A 16189-nucleotide genomic window follows, 5' to 3' on the forward strand; every position below is an offset into this window, starting at 1 on the left:
GAGTGTAGAATATCCTCCATCACCTCTTTGTTTAGCTTTGGCCAATTCTTCAGCCATTCAACGCCAATGGATCTGCCCCTGGATCTGTCTGCCCTGACAGTGTGTACAACTAAATAATAAAAAATGTTAGTTTAAACTGCTATAGTTAGGCTGACCATTAACTTACAGTCTAATAATCAGATGGCTACATATTTTTGTATGACGCATGTGGGGATTGTGAATATTGATGTGTAGTTGAGTGGCTACTATGACTACGATTCATTGGTGAAGGTTCTAAATATTTAAAAAAAAAAAAACAAAAATTAATCAATAATTATTAATGCTACTTATACAGTTTACACATACCTCTATGCGGAGAAGGTACATAAGTTTGCCCTGCAGATTGAGAAGCTACTGATGTTACATCTTGGAAATGTTCTTCATACCATCGGAATAAAGAACCAATAGAATCAACATTTTTGCTACGGATATGATAACCTTCCGGTGTAACAGTTATGTCTTCATGTATTGACCTACAAGTAGGTAAACAGGACAGAAGAAATTTACCTGCATATTTCTGAAAAAAAAAAATATATGAAAAATATATAAATAGCTTTTTACTTCATTATTTTTTGAATTAATTAGAATAGGTGAACTTGTTTGTTTTAAACAAAAATACTAGTATCAAATGGCTATATTTCCCACTATTCCGATTAAATTAGTTAATTCACTTTCATATTTATAGTCTGGGTGACTGGATTAGTTCCCAATTGTCTGTTTTAATGTAAAAAATGTACATTAAAATCACATATTGAGTTGATTTCATATATTATACTGATAGTAAAAACGGTGGTACTGAAAATAATTTTGTGCAATACTAACTGTAAAGTTATATATTAAAACAAAATTATTTGAACTCTGAAACAACATATAAAATCCTTGTGGTTTAAGAGAGGCAATGGTTTGTCCAATTTTTATTTTTCAAAAATTAACTACAATATATTATTAGCATCTTAGTAAAGTAAGTAAAAACTTTTATTTACTGATACGAATAAACTTACTAAATAACAACTGTATTTGAACTATAAAGTATATTAAACAATTACAAAACAAAAAAAAAAAAAAAACAAAAATTGATAGAATTAATATACACCAGAAACTCTATTAACTGTCACTCTCTGTTATGCATCATCGTCTAAAAAAAACGGCATATGCACATTTTATACAGTATGTATGTTTGTAATGTTTTTGTATGAAAATATATACACACGTTGAAAAATATGTCCATTCGGTTAACTATCATAGTCCCTGTCCCGACAGTGATTATTAATTGAGTTTTTTCTGTAATATGTTTTATCATAAGTTATAAATATGTGTGTATTATAACTACCAACAATGAGGCTATTATCAATGATAATTAGATACTTTTCTAATCTATTCTACTTAAAACATAGAGGTCAATGTTACTTCTTGACAATGTTTCCATTGACCAGGTATTGGTGTTGGGTTGTACACTTCTATAGTATTAACGAATTCTTCAGATTTATTGGTTTCTCCACCATTCACAAACAATAAATCATCTAATGCGATGACTCATATATAAAATTGTTATTCAAATTCAATATTTTTTTTAAGATTGATTAATAAAATTATAATTATTATATTCACCAGGCATGTATTGGGAAAAATTGATATTATCAATTATATAACATACACTCCATCATTGGTTTACAGGCCTCAATTCTGTTTAGAAATTTTGATCCATCACTACCACTGATAGCATTCATAACGCCGCCTAAACTTCTATACTAACTCCTTTGTGACATACAGACAATTCTTAAACTAGGTAGTTCATGTGTGGGATCATAACACTCAACACACTTCAAATGTTTTGAACCATCAAAAGCTTCCATCTACAAAATTAAATAAAATTAAAAATTTTACAAATTTAAATAAAAGAATTAAATATTTGCTCAACTTATTGAAAACAATTATTGAATATACCCACAGACTGTATCACTCTGTAAGTAGTCAATGGTCATATTAGTAAACATATTTCATTTTTGAACACTGACATCAAAAACCTCTGCACTGAATCGAATTTTGAATGGCGAAATGCTGAACTGACTTCTGTAAATGAAATTGTAATGCTTCTAATACAAAATCATTAACTAAATAAATTATAACAATAATTATTAATATATATGAATTCATAACGAAGGATTATTTATGAAAATAACATTTAAATTTGGGATTATTTTTGTAGTGGTTCATGTTGTTTAATATTTAAGGCTTTTCTAGAAACCCTACTAGTAAGAAAAGTTATTTTTATTTTTTCGTAACTTTGGGTTTTGGGACTAACCGGGTTTCTCAAACGACTGATTGAATTACATTCAAGCAGTAGCTGTACATATAAGATTATGATATTATATTAAATGCAAATATTAGGTAAGTCGATTATCCATTCAATATTAAAATACAAGTACCTAAACAACAATTATCAATTTAAGTTAGCTTACTTTTTCCTCAAATGGAACAGCAAGGTCATTACAGGAAATAATCTCAATACATTTTTCACAAGATAACGATAGGAACTTATCACCTTTAACCACTTATCTGAAAATATTTATCATTATTTATATATATATATATCAAGATGTAATGAATTAAGTAATGAATTAACAAAAACATGTTATTGCTTCAGAACTTGACAAGTACTTTGTACAATTATGTAAGTTGGCAAAATAGTTTATAGAAAGATAATTTGAAGTATTCATTTGTGTTAGTGAACAAATTTGAACATACACCACTTGTACTAGTCCAATTATAGGCGAATTGCAGCTTGTAACAAAACCTTGAGAAGGCAATAATAATGAATTTAAATAAATTTGATATAAGTCTATAACAATTCAAATAATTATTTATACCTGTGTATTTCATCGGTGACCATAATAGATAAAAATAATCCATTAATAGTAGTGAAACGGTGAAAACTAGCTCATATTAACAAGATTTGAATTGTTACTCTTCTCAAAACTGTTAAACATAGAACGGAAATATGGAGTAGCTGCTACTAAAACAATTTTATGCCTTTTTAATATTGATCCACCCTGGGATACCAATCCTATAAAGCATGAATCATCATTTCTAAAAAAAATAATAATATTATTATGGTAGGCACCTTCTAATATTTATTTTATAAGCAGATAAAATCACTTTCAACATACAATACAATATTGATCAACCATCAGTTCCAATAAAGCATGAATCTCCATTTCTAAAAACTAAAATAATATTGTTGTGTTAATAATATTTATTTTATAAGCAAATAAAATCATTTTCAATATACTTACCTATGTATTGAGAATGTAACATAATATATTTGTTCAGATCCATTGGTTTCCAGAATTTGCATTAAAACATTATCACAGGTAGAATCCATTTCATTTCCTGACATATCTAACAATATTAAAACATGTTTAAAACAATTATTTATTTTTATATCCTGATTGTGTTGAAACTTAATACTTAATTTAATCTAATAAGGAGTAAGCTACAAACAAATAATTCCTATAAAATTATAACTGTAAAAATAATAAGTTAGGATCTTTTTTTTCTATCATCTGAAACTCTGAACCACCGAAAAACATAGATACTAACCCACGCACTAAACTGAGTTCTTACATTTGTTGTGTTAACCGATTTGCCCAATTCACACAATCTTATTCCACAGCTTATAGTCAACTAATTTACCTAGGTATTCTGACTTCAGTTTTTAGGTACTTTTGATGAATAAATTGTTTGAATAAAAAAAGAACACATTTTATTTTACTTAAATATACAAAATAAAATATAATTAAAAAATACTTATATATAGTATTAATTATTAACATGTTTAATGTTGAACAAAACATCAATATTCACGTTCACAAGTCATGCACTTTATATACATGTGAAAACTGTAATAAAAGTAACAAATAAAAATTCTATAAAATATGTCAATTACCTAAATAGAATGAGATCTACAGGGGGCAAAATGTAATTATACATAGAACTGTAAAAGTAAGTTTGACATGGTGTTTTGAATGCGTTCTTGTAAACCACAGATGTCTATACTGTAACGAGCTGTGACTACGTATATAATAATAATAATGATATATTCAATAATATACATAAATGCTGCAGGGAGCACGTAACCCCGGGCGGCATACATCGATAAAACTAATAGTAGTAATATCAGTAATCCCGGAAATCCTACATCGATAGGAGTACAGGACTAATAGTAATAACATCAACGGTACCGCGCAACACGTGATAAGTATATGCACGCATTATCCATATTCTAGGAAAAACGAATAATATAATAAGCGTAAAAGATCATGACTTTGTACAAAATATATACTCCTAAAAATAACATAATTATACGAATGACGTCTAAAGGTGACCTCAGGAGTACGCAGGTATACCGTTTTTATACTAAAATGCCATTGGAGGGAGCTATTAGGAATACCCGACGAGGTACGTCGATGGACAAGTGTCCATCAGACGAGCACCAGCAGAGAAACCACCAAGTCAATTATTAAGTCACATCTCGTTTACCAAAGTTATTAGTTAATTATTTTGGACTTAGAATATTTACGTTAAAATACAAATAAATATACATAACTCATACATTCAACTTGTTAATTATTTCAAAATACTTCCATTATTGAGCTGAAGTAGTTGGTTCGTTACAATACTATAAAGTATAGGTAGATGAACTACAACAGTACTAGGATATAACTATTTCTTTTAGGTATCTGAACCAAATTAATTTTAAAAAGAAGTTGAATGAACATCAGTATACCTACTGATAATGTTATCAAAAACATAATACTGCAGTCACGAAGACTTTAATAAGGAGACCAAACTCGTATGGCCACCCGCATGTAAAAACGTACCGAAATTAGTCGCACGATTAAACGGCCACAGGCTGCGCTGAGTACGCTAGGGTTGCTACTTTAACCCGTGTAGTATAGGAATTATTCAAGGTTTTGCGGTTTTTGGACAATATATGCAGTATTTTGGACCAAGACCTTCTTTAAATTGTATAGCTTAGTTAGTTTATAGCTATATATCATTGTCCACAGCAGGTCTAAGCCTGATACTAGTATATACACCATAACATTTTGAAAATATTTTGACTCGTTTCTAATTAAAATTGTTTTCTATAAATATCTATAAAATTTAATTAGTTTGGCCAAAAAGCGTGAACATTGAATACATTGAATATTGTATTGTTACAATAGCAGTTTAAAAATATTAAATATAATACGCACAATTTTTTTTTATAAGTATTTTTGTTTAAATTTAAAAACTATTTTGTAATTAAAAATGTAGGTATAAAATAATATCATCGAATATACTTAGTAATATCATAGACTACCTGATTTTCTTTGCTCAGAATCGTTTTTCTTCTACAATGATATTATATTTATTGACTTATTACTTATGAGAAGAAGATTAACTACAAAATATAATACAAGTAAAACAGTTTAAACAATTATTATTATTTATTAGCCCGCAGATGAATACGTCATTTAAATATTAGTGAAAATGGCATATATATCGGATGCATTTACTAGTTTATGCATGTAGCACTAGTTTAGCTATACAGATGTTAGATGGGCATCAAATTGTGAAAATAATTGTTAAGAAATATGTTGATTAAGCAAATAATTGACATTAAAACAAAAATATATACAAAACGTTTTTCAAGGCTTGATAACACAAATATATTATACATATGACTTACTAGTTCGCTGTTTTAGTTAACTTAACATTAACTTAACTAATTTATATTTACGTTAAATTAAATTTAACTTAAATTATGCTTAATATTCACAATTAAGTTGATTTTGAATGTTCATATTATCCAAATATTATTTATATAATTTATAAGTTCGTAGAATATAGAAAATATTATTTGAAAAAAAGATATATTTACGAAGAATTTCGTACATATTTTTATAAATAAATATCCAAAAAAAAATTCAAAACGTTATCATCTATTATAGACAATTATAAAATAAAGATTTGGTGAAAAGTCAATAGTATAGTTTTCAAAATGTCCAAAATATTTAATTTTAGTTGTCTTCCTATCTATTAATATTTTGGATAGATCAACAAAATTGAAATTTGAAAACAACGATTCTCATTAATAGTTCATACTTTAATAAAAATAACTAAACTACCTATACCTATATTTTATAATCACAGTTTTATTTTATAAATAGATATCTTAAGTCAAAATTTGGACGAAATTAGATATTTTAATAAAAAACATCAATTTTAGTTATTGAGTTGTGATTTATAATTATAAATGTACCCATCATGTATGTGAATCTTTTCAAATATAGGGTATTATATATTATACACATTACAAACGATGACAATGACATTTTCTAATTAAATGTTTGGTGTATGTTGTATTTCACACTTTGGACGTTTTTACAACGTTCTACTATTTAGATTGATTACGAAAAAAATTAAATCATTTTTCTATGAGTAAAATAATTTGCATTAGTCTTTAACAACAATATAAATACTTTATATTATTCTATCTTATTTAGTAAAATAGTCTAGACCCAGAATCGTTTTTCGTTTAAGAGGGTGTCAGCCCACTATTTGCTGTCTCTCTCCAGCCCCCGCGCATTACAGACAAAACGCATTTGTAATCTTAGAGTAAAATTATCCAATACAAAAAGATAGAGAATAATATTTTTGAGGGAATTACATATCACATATCAATTTGTCTAAATAATAATAAATTATGTATAAGTTACCGGCCCAAATGTATTAATATCAAGTCAAATTATGTGTACCTCCGTCAGTTTAAAAATTATATAAGATTTTTTATTATATTTTATTTTTAAAGCGAGTTATGAGTATTTTTAGATTTACTATTTTAAAATTGATCATTAATACGTTTTATATTCTAAGCGAAACGGATGTATTGATTTTACAATAATGGGTGTTTTTATTTTTTGTTAATTGTTTAATTAATTTATTTTTGTTGTGTCTGTCATTTCTTTTTAGGACAGTAAAAATGCTTGGATTTCCTTCAGCAGTATCTTTTCTGATAGGAAAGTGAATCTAGTTGGTACTTTGGGGTTAAAAATTCCTAATAGGTTTCAAAAGCACAGGGAAAAACCAAATTAAAATGAAAGAAAAACAGGAATTTTTACGCAGAAATGGTTTTCGACAAATTCAATTTTGGTTTTTAGTGTAACAACTCTAAAACAAATTACCATAGGTACATGAAACATTCACTGGCTGTTTATAATTGGCATTGCCAATACAATTTTGAAAATATTTTGACTTGTTTTGAGCTGTTTACAATTTAAGAGATGTTCCCCCTCGCTCGTGGGTTTGGTACCAGAAACTACCCACGAGCGAGGGGGAACATCTCTTAAATTATAAACAATTCTAGATTCTCACAACATACGCAATTCAATCAAAATTGGTCGAAAAATAAATATTAATTAGGTGTATTATAAGTATAATAGTATTATGCTGGGGGACGGAGTGGCCGAGCGGTTTAAAGCGTGGGTTGCGACGCAGCCGTCGTCGGTTCGATTCCTTGGTCACGGGCGGAATTTTTCTTCGGGCAAGTCACGGTGTCCGGAGAACAAGTGCCACCATCCCACACCCGGGCATGGCAGATATCTACGGGTGCCCAATCAAAAATTCTGCCAAACACAAACAGTCACGTGTAAAAACCCACCATTTCAAAACCCTACCAACACCACAATACAACTATACTAACAGCTAATGTCTATAGATGCCGGAATTAGGGTTCAATAAAAAAAAAAAAAAGTATTATGCTTCTTAAAAATACATATTACGATAAAAGGTTATATCATATAAGAATTATTATCCATAGTATTGGATTTTATATTCAATATAATTTATCTTAACTGTAATTTGTAGACCGACAGTTTGAAATGATCGGTAAGAATTTATAAATATAATATAAGTACTTAGCTATTTAAGAATCTGTTTTTATTATGTAATCTACCAATAAGTACTTTACTTAGTAATTGTACTAGGTAAAGTACTTATGGTTGTAAAATATCAAAACCTAAAGATGGATTCGCGGCTGCATTTCAGAGTGTCGTATCGTGTCGAACAAATCGTGTTGTGATTGGACGTTACTTTTTTTTATCATGTAATAACCAAGTTCCGATCGAGTGTTTCAAAATGAAAATAAATTTCATTGAATATCATAATATGATAACCTAATTTAACATATGTTTATACAGCCCTTAGGTCATATAGAAGTGAAGCCTCTTAGCGTAACGTGCAAACATACACAATTATCAATCGAGACAAGGCGAGTGTTCATTTTGCGCTTCCGTTATTACACTATTTCAGTGAGGTGGACATAAAAAAAAAATGTTAGAGATAGAAGCGATAATTGTTCCACAAGTTAGAAGGAAAATGTCTTTCCTGGCCGTTTTATTTGCAACTATGATTTATTATTACAACGGCGATCTGCTTGATGAAACTGCATCGGGGATCATAGACTTTCCTGGGGATTCAATACTCAGCAATTACGATTTCATTATTGTCGGCGCTGGATCAGCAGGTAAAAATAATACATATTATATCGTTGATATATAAAATTATAATAGTATACATGCGTTGTAGACTTTCGTAATATTTTTTATCATAATATCGTGTCGATAATTTTTTCAAAGTTAAATAAACACACTTAATATGAACTACAAATACAACAATTACTCAGGTGCGGTGCTGCCTAATAGACTGACAGAAGTCGAACATTGGAGTGTACTAGTAATAGAAGCTGGAGAACACGAAACTATACTATCGGACGTTCCTTTGTTGACTGTACACCAGCAACTATCCGATACTGATTGGCAATATATAACTGAGTCTCAAGATACAGCGTGTTTGGTTGAGTAATACTTAAGTACCTATACCTACTATAAAAAAATATAGACAATTATTTGTGGACATTAAATAAACATTTCACATAATGTACCCATTCATACAAGATATTCCTATAAACATGATAATATAGTAGGTAAATGTAAACATTCATACGTACATACATATATAGGAACATATTTAAATATTGTGTAATATTACGTAATTTATTTAATTTATTATTTTATATTTCAGCTATGAATGAAAAAAGGTGTAGGTGGTCTCGGGGCAAGGTTTTAGGAGTGTCCAACGTATTATATAATATGTTGTATGCGCGTGGAAACCCAATTGACTTTGAAAACTGGTTAGAACAAGGTAATTCAGGTTGGGGGTACAATGACGTGCTCCAATATTTTAAAAAATCTGAGGACAACAAAGATTCGTCCTTAGCGCGTACTCCGTACCATTCGGCTGGCGGCTATCTCACGGTATCGGAAGCGCCGGCCAATACCCCACTAGCTGAAGCGTTCATGGCGGCCGGGAGAGAAATGGGCTACGATGTACACGATATTAATGGCAAACGACAAACTGGTTTTATGGTACCACAAGGCACCATCAGAAATGGTTCAAGGTGCAGTACGGCGAAGGCATTCCTGGGACCAGCCAGGATGCGAAGAAACCTGCACGTGACACTCAATACGCTTGTCACACGAGTTGTCATAGATCCTGTAACGAAAATCACGATCGGTGTTGAACTGATAAAAAATAACACCAGGTACTACGTTCGGGTAGAAAAAGAAGTGTTGCTGTCAGCAGGCCCTATAAATTCTCCACAGTTACTCATGATCTCCGGGATAGGTCCTGAAAGTCATCTGGCAGAAATGGGTATACCCATTATTTCTAGTTTAGATGTTGGAAAAAATCTTCAAGATCATATCGGACTTGGAGGACTGACGTTTTTGACCAACCGAGAGGTGATATTTTATTAATAAAAAGTTATTTTATTTGAATGTTATGAAACTATTGTAATGACATACCCAATGCAGTGAATTATAATATAACTACATGCTCTTTCGTTTGTTTTACAGGTTTCAGTAACGCATAACAGAGTGCAAAACGTCAATACGGCATTCAGCTATGCGACGATGCGCAAAGGGCTACTAACGATCATGGCTGGTGTTGAAGGATTGCCGTTTATAAATTCGAAACACGGCAATCTGTCTACTGAGCAACCAGACATCGGGTTGAACTTAGTGTCTGGTTTCACCATCACTGGTCTTGGTGGAAACAACACTTGGAAAGCTCATGGGCTAAAAGATTTTTTTTACGATTCTATGTATAAATCGATTCTTCACAAAGACGTTTGGTCCGCTCTACCTGTAAGTAAAATGTATTAAAAAAATATGAAAAACAAAAATATCAGATGAAAATTACACAAAGTATATCGTAGTTGACTCAATAACTAATAGGGCTTATACTTTATACACACAAGTGCTTCATCAAAACATATTCCTCATATTTAAATATTTTATATATCGATAATGGCTAGGTACTTTGGTATTTTTTTGTTTTGCATTAAATGTTTCACGTATAAATTGAACACGTATTATTCATTGCACAGATTGTTTTTGATATTTATTAGTACTTAGTGCTGTTCAAGAAATGTAATTTTTTAGATATTTGAAAAATAAAATAATAATTTCATAGACTTACATTGTAGCTGGAAATAAGTTCACTGGTTTTACTTTCTTAGTGGTCTAAATCTGAACTGAGAATATTCAGAGTCCGATAGGCAATAATAGTAGGTATATACTGAACCCCGACACTTTCCCACCCATCGGCGATTACTGTGGAGATAATCAACATTTCATATTATTGTATATTTGCAGATATTGTTGAAGCCCAAGAGCCGCGGTGAAATACTGTTGCGGAGCGCCAACCCGTTCGACTCTCCCAAGATTTCGCCCAACTACCTGACGGCCCGAGAGGACGTTGACACGCTGGTGAGGGGCGTCAATTTTGTGTTGGAAATGGCCCAGACCGCGTCTCTCCGCAAGTTCGACAGCCGTCTGCACGACGTACCGTTCCCCGGTTGTCAGTCGGTTCCACGGCACTCGGACGCCTACTGGGAGTGCATGGTTCAGCACTACACCGTGTCCACGTACAACCCGGCGGGTACCGCCAAAATGGGCCCCGAGGGTGACAAGACCGCTGTGGTAGATCCAAAGCTCCAAGTGTTCGGCGTCTATGGGCTCCGGGTGGTGGACGCGTCCATCATGCCAACGCTGGTCGCCGCCAACATCAACGCGCCGGTCATAATGATAGCTGAAAAGGCCGCGGATATGATTAAGGATACATGGCGTAATGATAAACCGTCCCGTTTCTATGACTGTATGACAGCAGGAAAAGCGAAAATAATATACGAAAAATTGATTTTTTAATATTTTTTTTTGTTTTGAACGCATAATATTATTATTATAATAATTTGAATGAAAAAAAAAAATAGCACTGAAATCGTTTTAATATTACCGCAATGGTTCTTTCTTTTTTATTTTTATTAGAAATAATTTTGATTCAATTTAATTTATTTAAGTTTATAAATATTAAATATACGTTCATTATACCATATGTATTTTTTTTAATTTTTAATTTTTTAAAACGTTATTTATTGTAATAATTAGATAAAATGTAAACATTATTATAATTACAACGAATCTACCTCCTTTATCCGCAATACTTGTATAGTTTGGTTGGTGGTAGACATTCAAATTAATTATTTAATATACTATAAGATTATTTTCCAACACAAAATCAAATCAAAACTTACATTAAAATAAAATAACATTGACAAAGTAATTATAAGAAAAATAATAATATTGTTACAAATTGTATTATTGTTCATATGAAATATTGTACTTATTCCATCATAGGTACATTTTATAAGCTTGTAATGACTATAGCCAAAGCCCAAAACTGATTGTTTTTTTACTTGTAATTTTAAGAATAAGATTTTTAGTTGTATATATTATATATGTTTTTTTATATGTATTGACATAATTTTAAAATAAATTTGACCTAAATAATCTATACATTTTTACCAAAAAATTGTTTAGAATAATTAATGTGGCCTCACAAAAAATGTGTACATCATTTTGTAGTTAGAGATTAATAAAATACGTATTCAATTAATTGTATAATAAGTAACTAAGGCTTGAAAATGTAATACAAGGTTCTTCATAAGTGTTAATTACTGAAACCCAAACATTAAAAATGTTTTTCATGAACAAAATTATTTTTTTTATAGATATTTGGGTTTCAAATTTGGTCGAAATTAGATATTTAAACGAAAAAGAACGATTATTCGTGGCAATTTGGAAAATTGTACGTATATTATTATATTGTACACTTGACGATGACAATTTAATATTCGATATTTAAGGTAAAAATAGTTCAAACTATCATATTAGTAAAAGTAAAATAAATTACTTTAATAGCAAATTAGTTATTTATTGTAGTTTTAAAATATTATTCATGGGGGTAGTCTTAACAGTAAATATTTAGTAAGTATATTATTATATTTTATAGTAACAATATAATAATATATAAAATAAGACTTACAAATTACTATGTTAATGTTTATAAATTAGGTATAAATTATAATTGGTATTATATCATCGGTTAATTTATCACTTATCAATCGTGTTTTCGTTGTTGGACATTTTTATTTACTATTTATTAGTATTCGATATGTTAACCAACTTTTAAAAATGATCTCTTGCTGTAAATGTATGACTATATACACTACGTATAAATATGACTATTTAAACTTAAAATCTTCCACTTCTGCTAAAAATATCATTGTGTAAAATAATATTAAATAGGTACAAATATTATAATAAATATAAAATAAAACACGATATAATATGGAAATTGTTTTTGAAAAAAATATTTGTTCAACCTACGTTATAGGTATTCTATTACTAGTAGAAAAGTAAATTACGAATTTTTTATGGCAATATAAATATTAAAATATATAATTAAATATCCTTATAGAAATATATCTCTAAATTATATTATGTACCTACACATCTATATATCTTTTCCGTGACGTTTTGTGTACTCAATGATTAATGTAATCAAATTCAAATTTAATATATCCTTTACAGTTTCCGATCAATGATGAGGTTTAATCAATAATTACTATACAGGAATACAGCAGAGCGACTATAGCGACTGACTTCCAAAGTTTTTATAACTATTATTTGTTATTATTAGTAAGTTATTACTTATTAGTTCATCAATTCCAGTGACCAACACAAATATATGTGACCTTCCGCTCTGTTGTACAGCTATAGGTTAGGTAATAAATTTAGGTATTGTGTGTGAAATTCTAAAGGATATCTTAAATTTAAATTCAAAAATATTATATCATTGTAAACAAAAAATAAATCAGACCGAAGACAGTTGATCAGCTCTCAGTCTTTATTATTAAATTAGGTATATTATATTATAATAATATGATAAATTTACATTGCTCTTCTTAATAATTTTACCAAATAACAATACCGTAGGTTGAATTACATTTTGGAAAAGCGTTCCAATTTAAAAATGCATATTGAATTTAAAAAAAATAAATCAGAAAATATAATACAATATAAAAAATAATAGTTTTAAATTCCAAAATATTATAATTGACATTGTTATTCTTCATCAAAATATCTAATTTCTTCCAAAAATCTATAGGTACTGTTGTTGGATGAGGAAAAGGGAATTTTTCTCTCTCGAAAATATTTACATTAAAAATCATAACATCATATGTGTGTGTGTGTGTGTGGACTGTATATCAATTTATTTTTATGTCACTCGCCGACGACGGAGAAAACGCAACTAACTACTAAATATGCAACATGATAACAATGTATAGAGACTAGTGCTGGCGAGACCGGTTTGTAGATATGCACATCGACAATATTATATATAATTATATCATATAGTTCATATCTGACATACCGCCCACCGTGAAATATAATTTCAACAATAATATAATAATTAATTAATTTGACCTACATTAAATGTATATAAACTAATAAAGCATAATATAAGACATTAACAATAATAATAATTTTGGTTACAATACATTTGATGCTTCACAATACAGTGCATAATATTAACAATTATTAAATGTAGAATAGTATAAATCAATAATAATATAATAATTATAATTAATGACATATTAAAAAAAAAAAAAACAACAATTATTTAACAACAAAACAACAAAAAAAATGTTTTATGTGTCAATTGGTAATGGACAAAGCTGTCGTACAGCATGTTTGAACGATCCATCTACTGTACGTACGGTGGCAACGCGTATCACACCATCAGCACCTGGTTGTACTTCAGTGACTCGACCAATACGCCATTGTAGCGGTGGACGATTGTCGTCTCGCAACAGCACAACTGAATTCACTTCTAGTTCGGGTCCTGTGGATGTCGCCCATTTACCTCTAGTTTGCAGTTGTGTTAAATAATCACGACGCCACCTCTGCCAAAGCTGTTGCGTGAACTGCGTGACTCTTCTCCACCTGGTTAGACGATTAGTAGGTATGGCCGTCACATCTTCTTCTGGAAAAACGTGGAATATGTCACCAGTTAAGAAATGCCCTGGCGTCAACGCTATTAAATCCGATGGATCAGCTGATAGCGAAGTGATTGGTCGTGAATTTAAAATTGCTTCTACTCGAACAAGGATACTGTATAATTCTTCGTATGTAAGAGATACATTACCAACTGTCTTAAGCAAATGCGATTTCATCGATTTAATTGCAGCTTACCAAAGACCGCCAAAGTGAGGGGAACGTGCTGGAATGAAGTGCCAGCGAATACCATTATTTGCAGTGAACCTTTGCAGTTTTTCTTGATGCTCGGGTGACCAGAATAGTGTCTTAAGTTCTACCAATTGACGACTAGCTCCCACAAAATTGGTTGCGTTATCTGAGTATATATCGCTCACTAAACCACGCCTATCACAAAATCTTTTTAATGCGTTCATAAAGGATTGCGTAGTTAAATCTCCTACCAGCTCTATGTGATCGGCCTTAGTAATAAAACATACCCACATGCATACATATGCTTTATTAGCTGACGCATTCCGCCGTAAGGACGACTTTACCAGAAATGGTCCTGCGAAATCGACACCAGACCGTTGGAACGGTTTTGCGGGATCAATTCGAGCTTGTGGTAAATTGCCCATAATAGGTTGTACCACGACTGGCTTGTATTTAAAACATTTAACGCACTTCTGAGTTATTTTTCGCGCAATATTACGTCCATTAATTGGCCAATATTTATTGCGAATTGCCGCTAACATTATCTGTGGACCGCCATGCATTGTTTTCTCGTGTTCGTTTACAAATATTAATCTCATGCACGGACTATCTGCAGGAAACGGAATTGGATGTTTTTCAAAAATGTCCAAGGTGTCGGAATTTTTAAATATCCCGCCCACCCTGATGAGTTTATTTTCGTCCAAAAATGGTTTGAGTTGATATAGCTTACTTTTCGGACTTATTTGACGTGCGCTACTCAATGCAGTAATTTCTTCACTCCAGCTGTTATACTGTACTAGTTTAATTATACAAGTAGTAGCGTTATTTATCTCGTCTGCTTGAAGTGGACCGGTTATTTTGACATTGCCCGACACGGCGTTATTAATAAAACGGCGACAATAGGACGTTACACGTAATAATTTGTTCAATGACGAATATCGGTTTAATATGGACGTATCATACTCGATTGTTACAACTGAAATAGTTGTATTTCTTTCTTCCGGAATCTCACCCATTTCGCTTGACCATTGAGCGTCAACATTTGGCCAATTCACTATACTTTTGCTAAGCCATTCAGGACCCTTCCACCATAGCTGATTATTCTGTATTTGAGTTGGTTCACAGCCACGAGAAACAAGATCAGCCGGGTTATCTTTAGTGCTCACGTGATTCCATTCGGACATGACCGTTAGCTCTTGTATTTCCCCTACTCTGTGTCCGACAAACGTTTTCCAGCGCGATGATTCTGATGCTATCCATGCTAACACTACCTTAGAATCTGACCAGTAGTATTTTTTTCATTTGCAATATTGGTGCGTATTTATATGTCATCCGTGCGAGTAGTACTGCTGCCAATAGTTCAAGCCGTGGCAACGAAATCACCTTTAAAGGAGCTACCCGCGACTTTGAGCAAATCAGTCTTGCTGTGATTTCACCGAGCTCGTTCACCGTTC

General features: G+C 31.0%; 2 protein-coding genes and 1 pseudogene across 2 annotated transcripts; 1 reads left to right on the forward strand and 2 right to left on the reverse strand.

Moving 5' to 3' along the window:
- Positions 1-8460: 8460 nt before the first annotated feature.
- LOC132937205 (glucose dehydrogenase [FAD, quinone]-like) lies at positions 8461-13090 on the forward strand (annotated as a pseudogene).
- Positions 13091-14197: 1107 nt separating this feature from the next.
- On the reverse strand, positions 14198-14722 carry LOC132937212 (uncharacterized). Its single transcript, XM_061004036.1, has one exon. The coding sequence runs from the start codon at positions 14720-14722 to the stop codon at positions 14198-14200; it is 525 nt and encodes a 174-aa protein (XP_060860019.1).
- Positions 14723-14737: 15 nt separating this feature from the next.
- On the reverse strand, positions 14738-15919 carry LOC132937224 (uncharacterized). Its single transcript, XM_061004043.1, has one exon. It carries the CDS (start codon positions 15917-15919, stop codon positions 14738-14740), a length of 1182 nt encoding a protein of 393 aa, XP_060860026.1.
- Between the last annotated feature and the right edge of the window lie 270 nt (positions 15920-16189).

This window comes from Metopolophium dirhodum, chromosome 1 (genome assembly GCF_019925205.1).
Source record: "Metopolophium dirhodum isolate CAU chromosome 1, ASM1992520v1, whole genome shotgun sequence".
Classification (NCBI taxonomy): Eukaryota; Metazoa; Arthropoda; class Insecta; order Hemiptera; family Aphididae; genus Metopolophium; species Metopolophium dirhodum.

Excerpts from the sequence above, each read along its gene's own strand:
- LOC132937212 (XM_061004036.1), bottom strand. The coding sequence starts at position 14,722 with ATGAAATCGCATTTGCTTAAGACAGTTGGTAATGTATCTCTTACATAC.
- LOC132937224 (XM_061004043.1), bottom strand. The coding sequence starts at position 15,919 with ATGTCCGAATGGAATCACGTGAGCACTAAAGATAACCCGGCTGATCTT.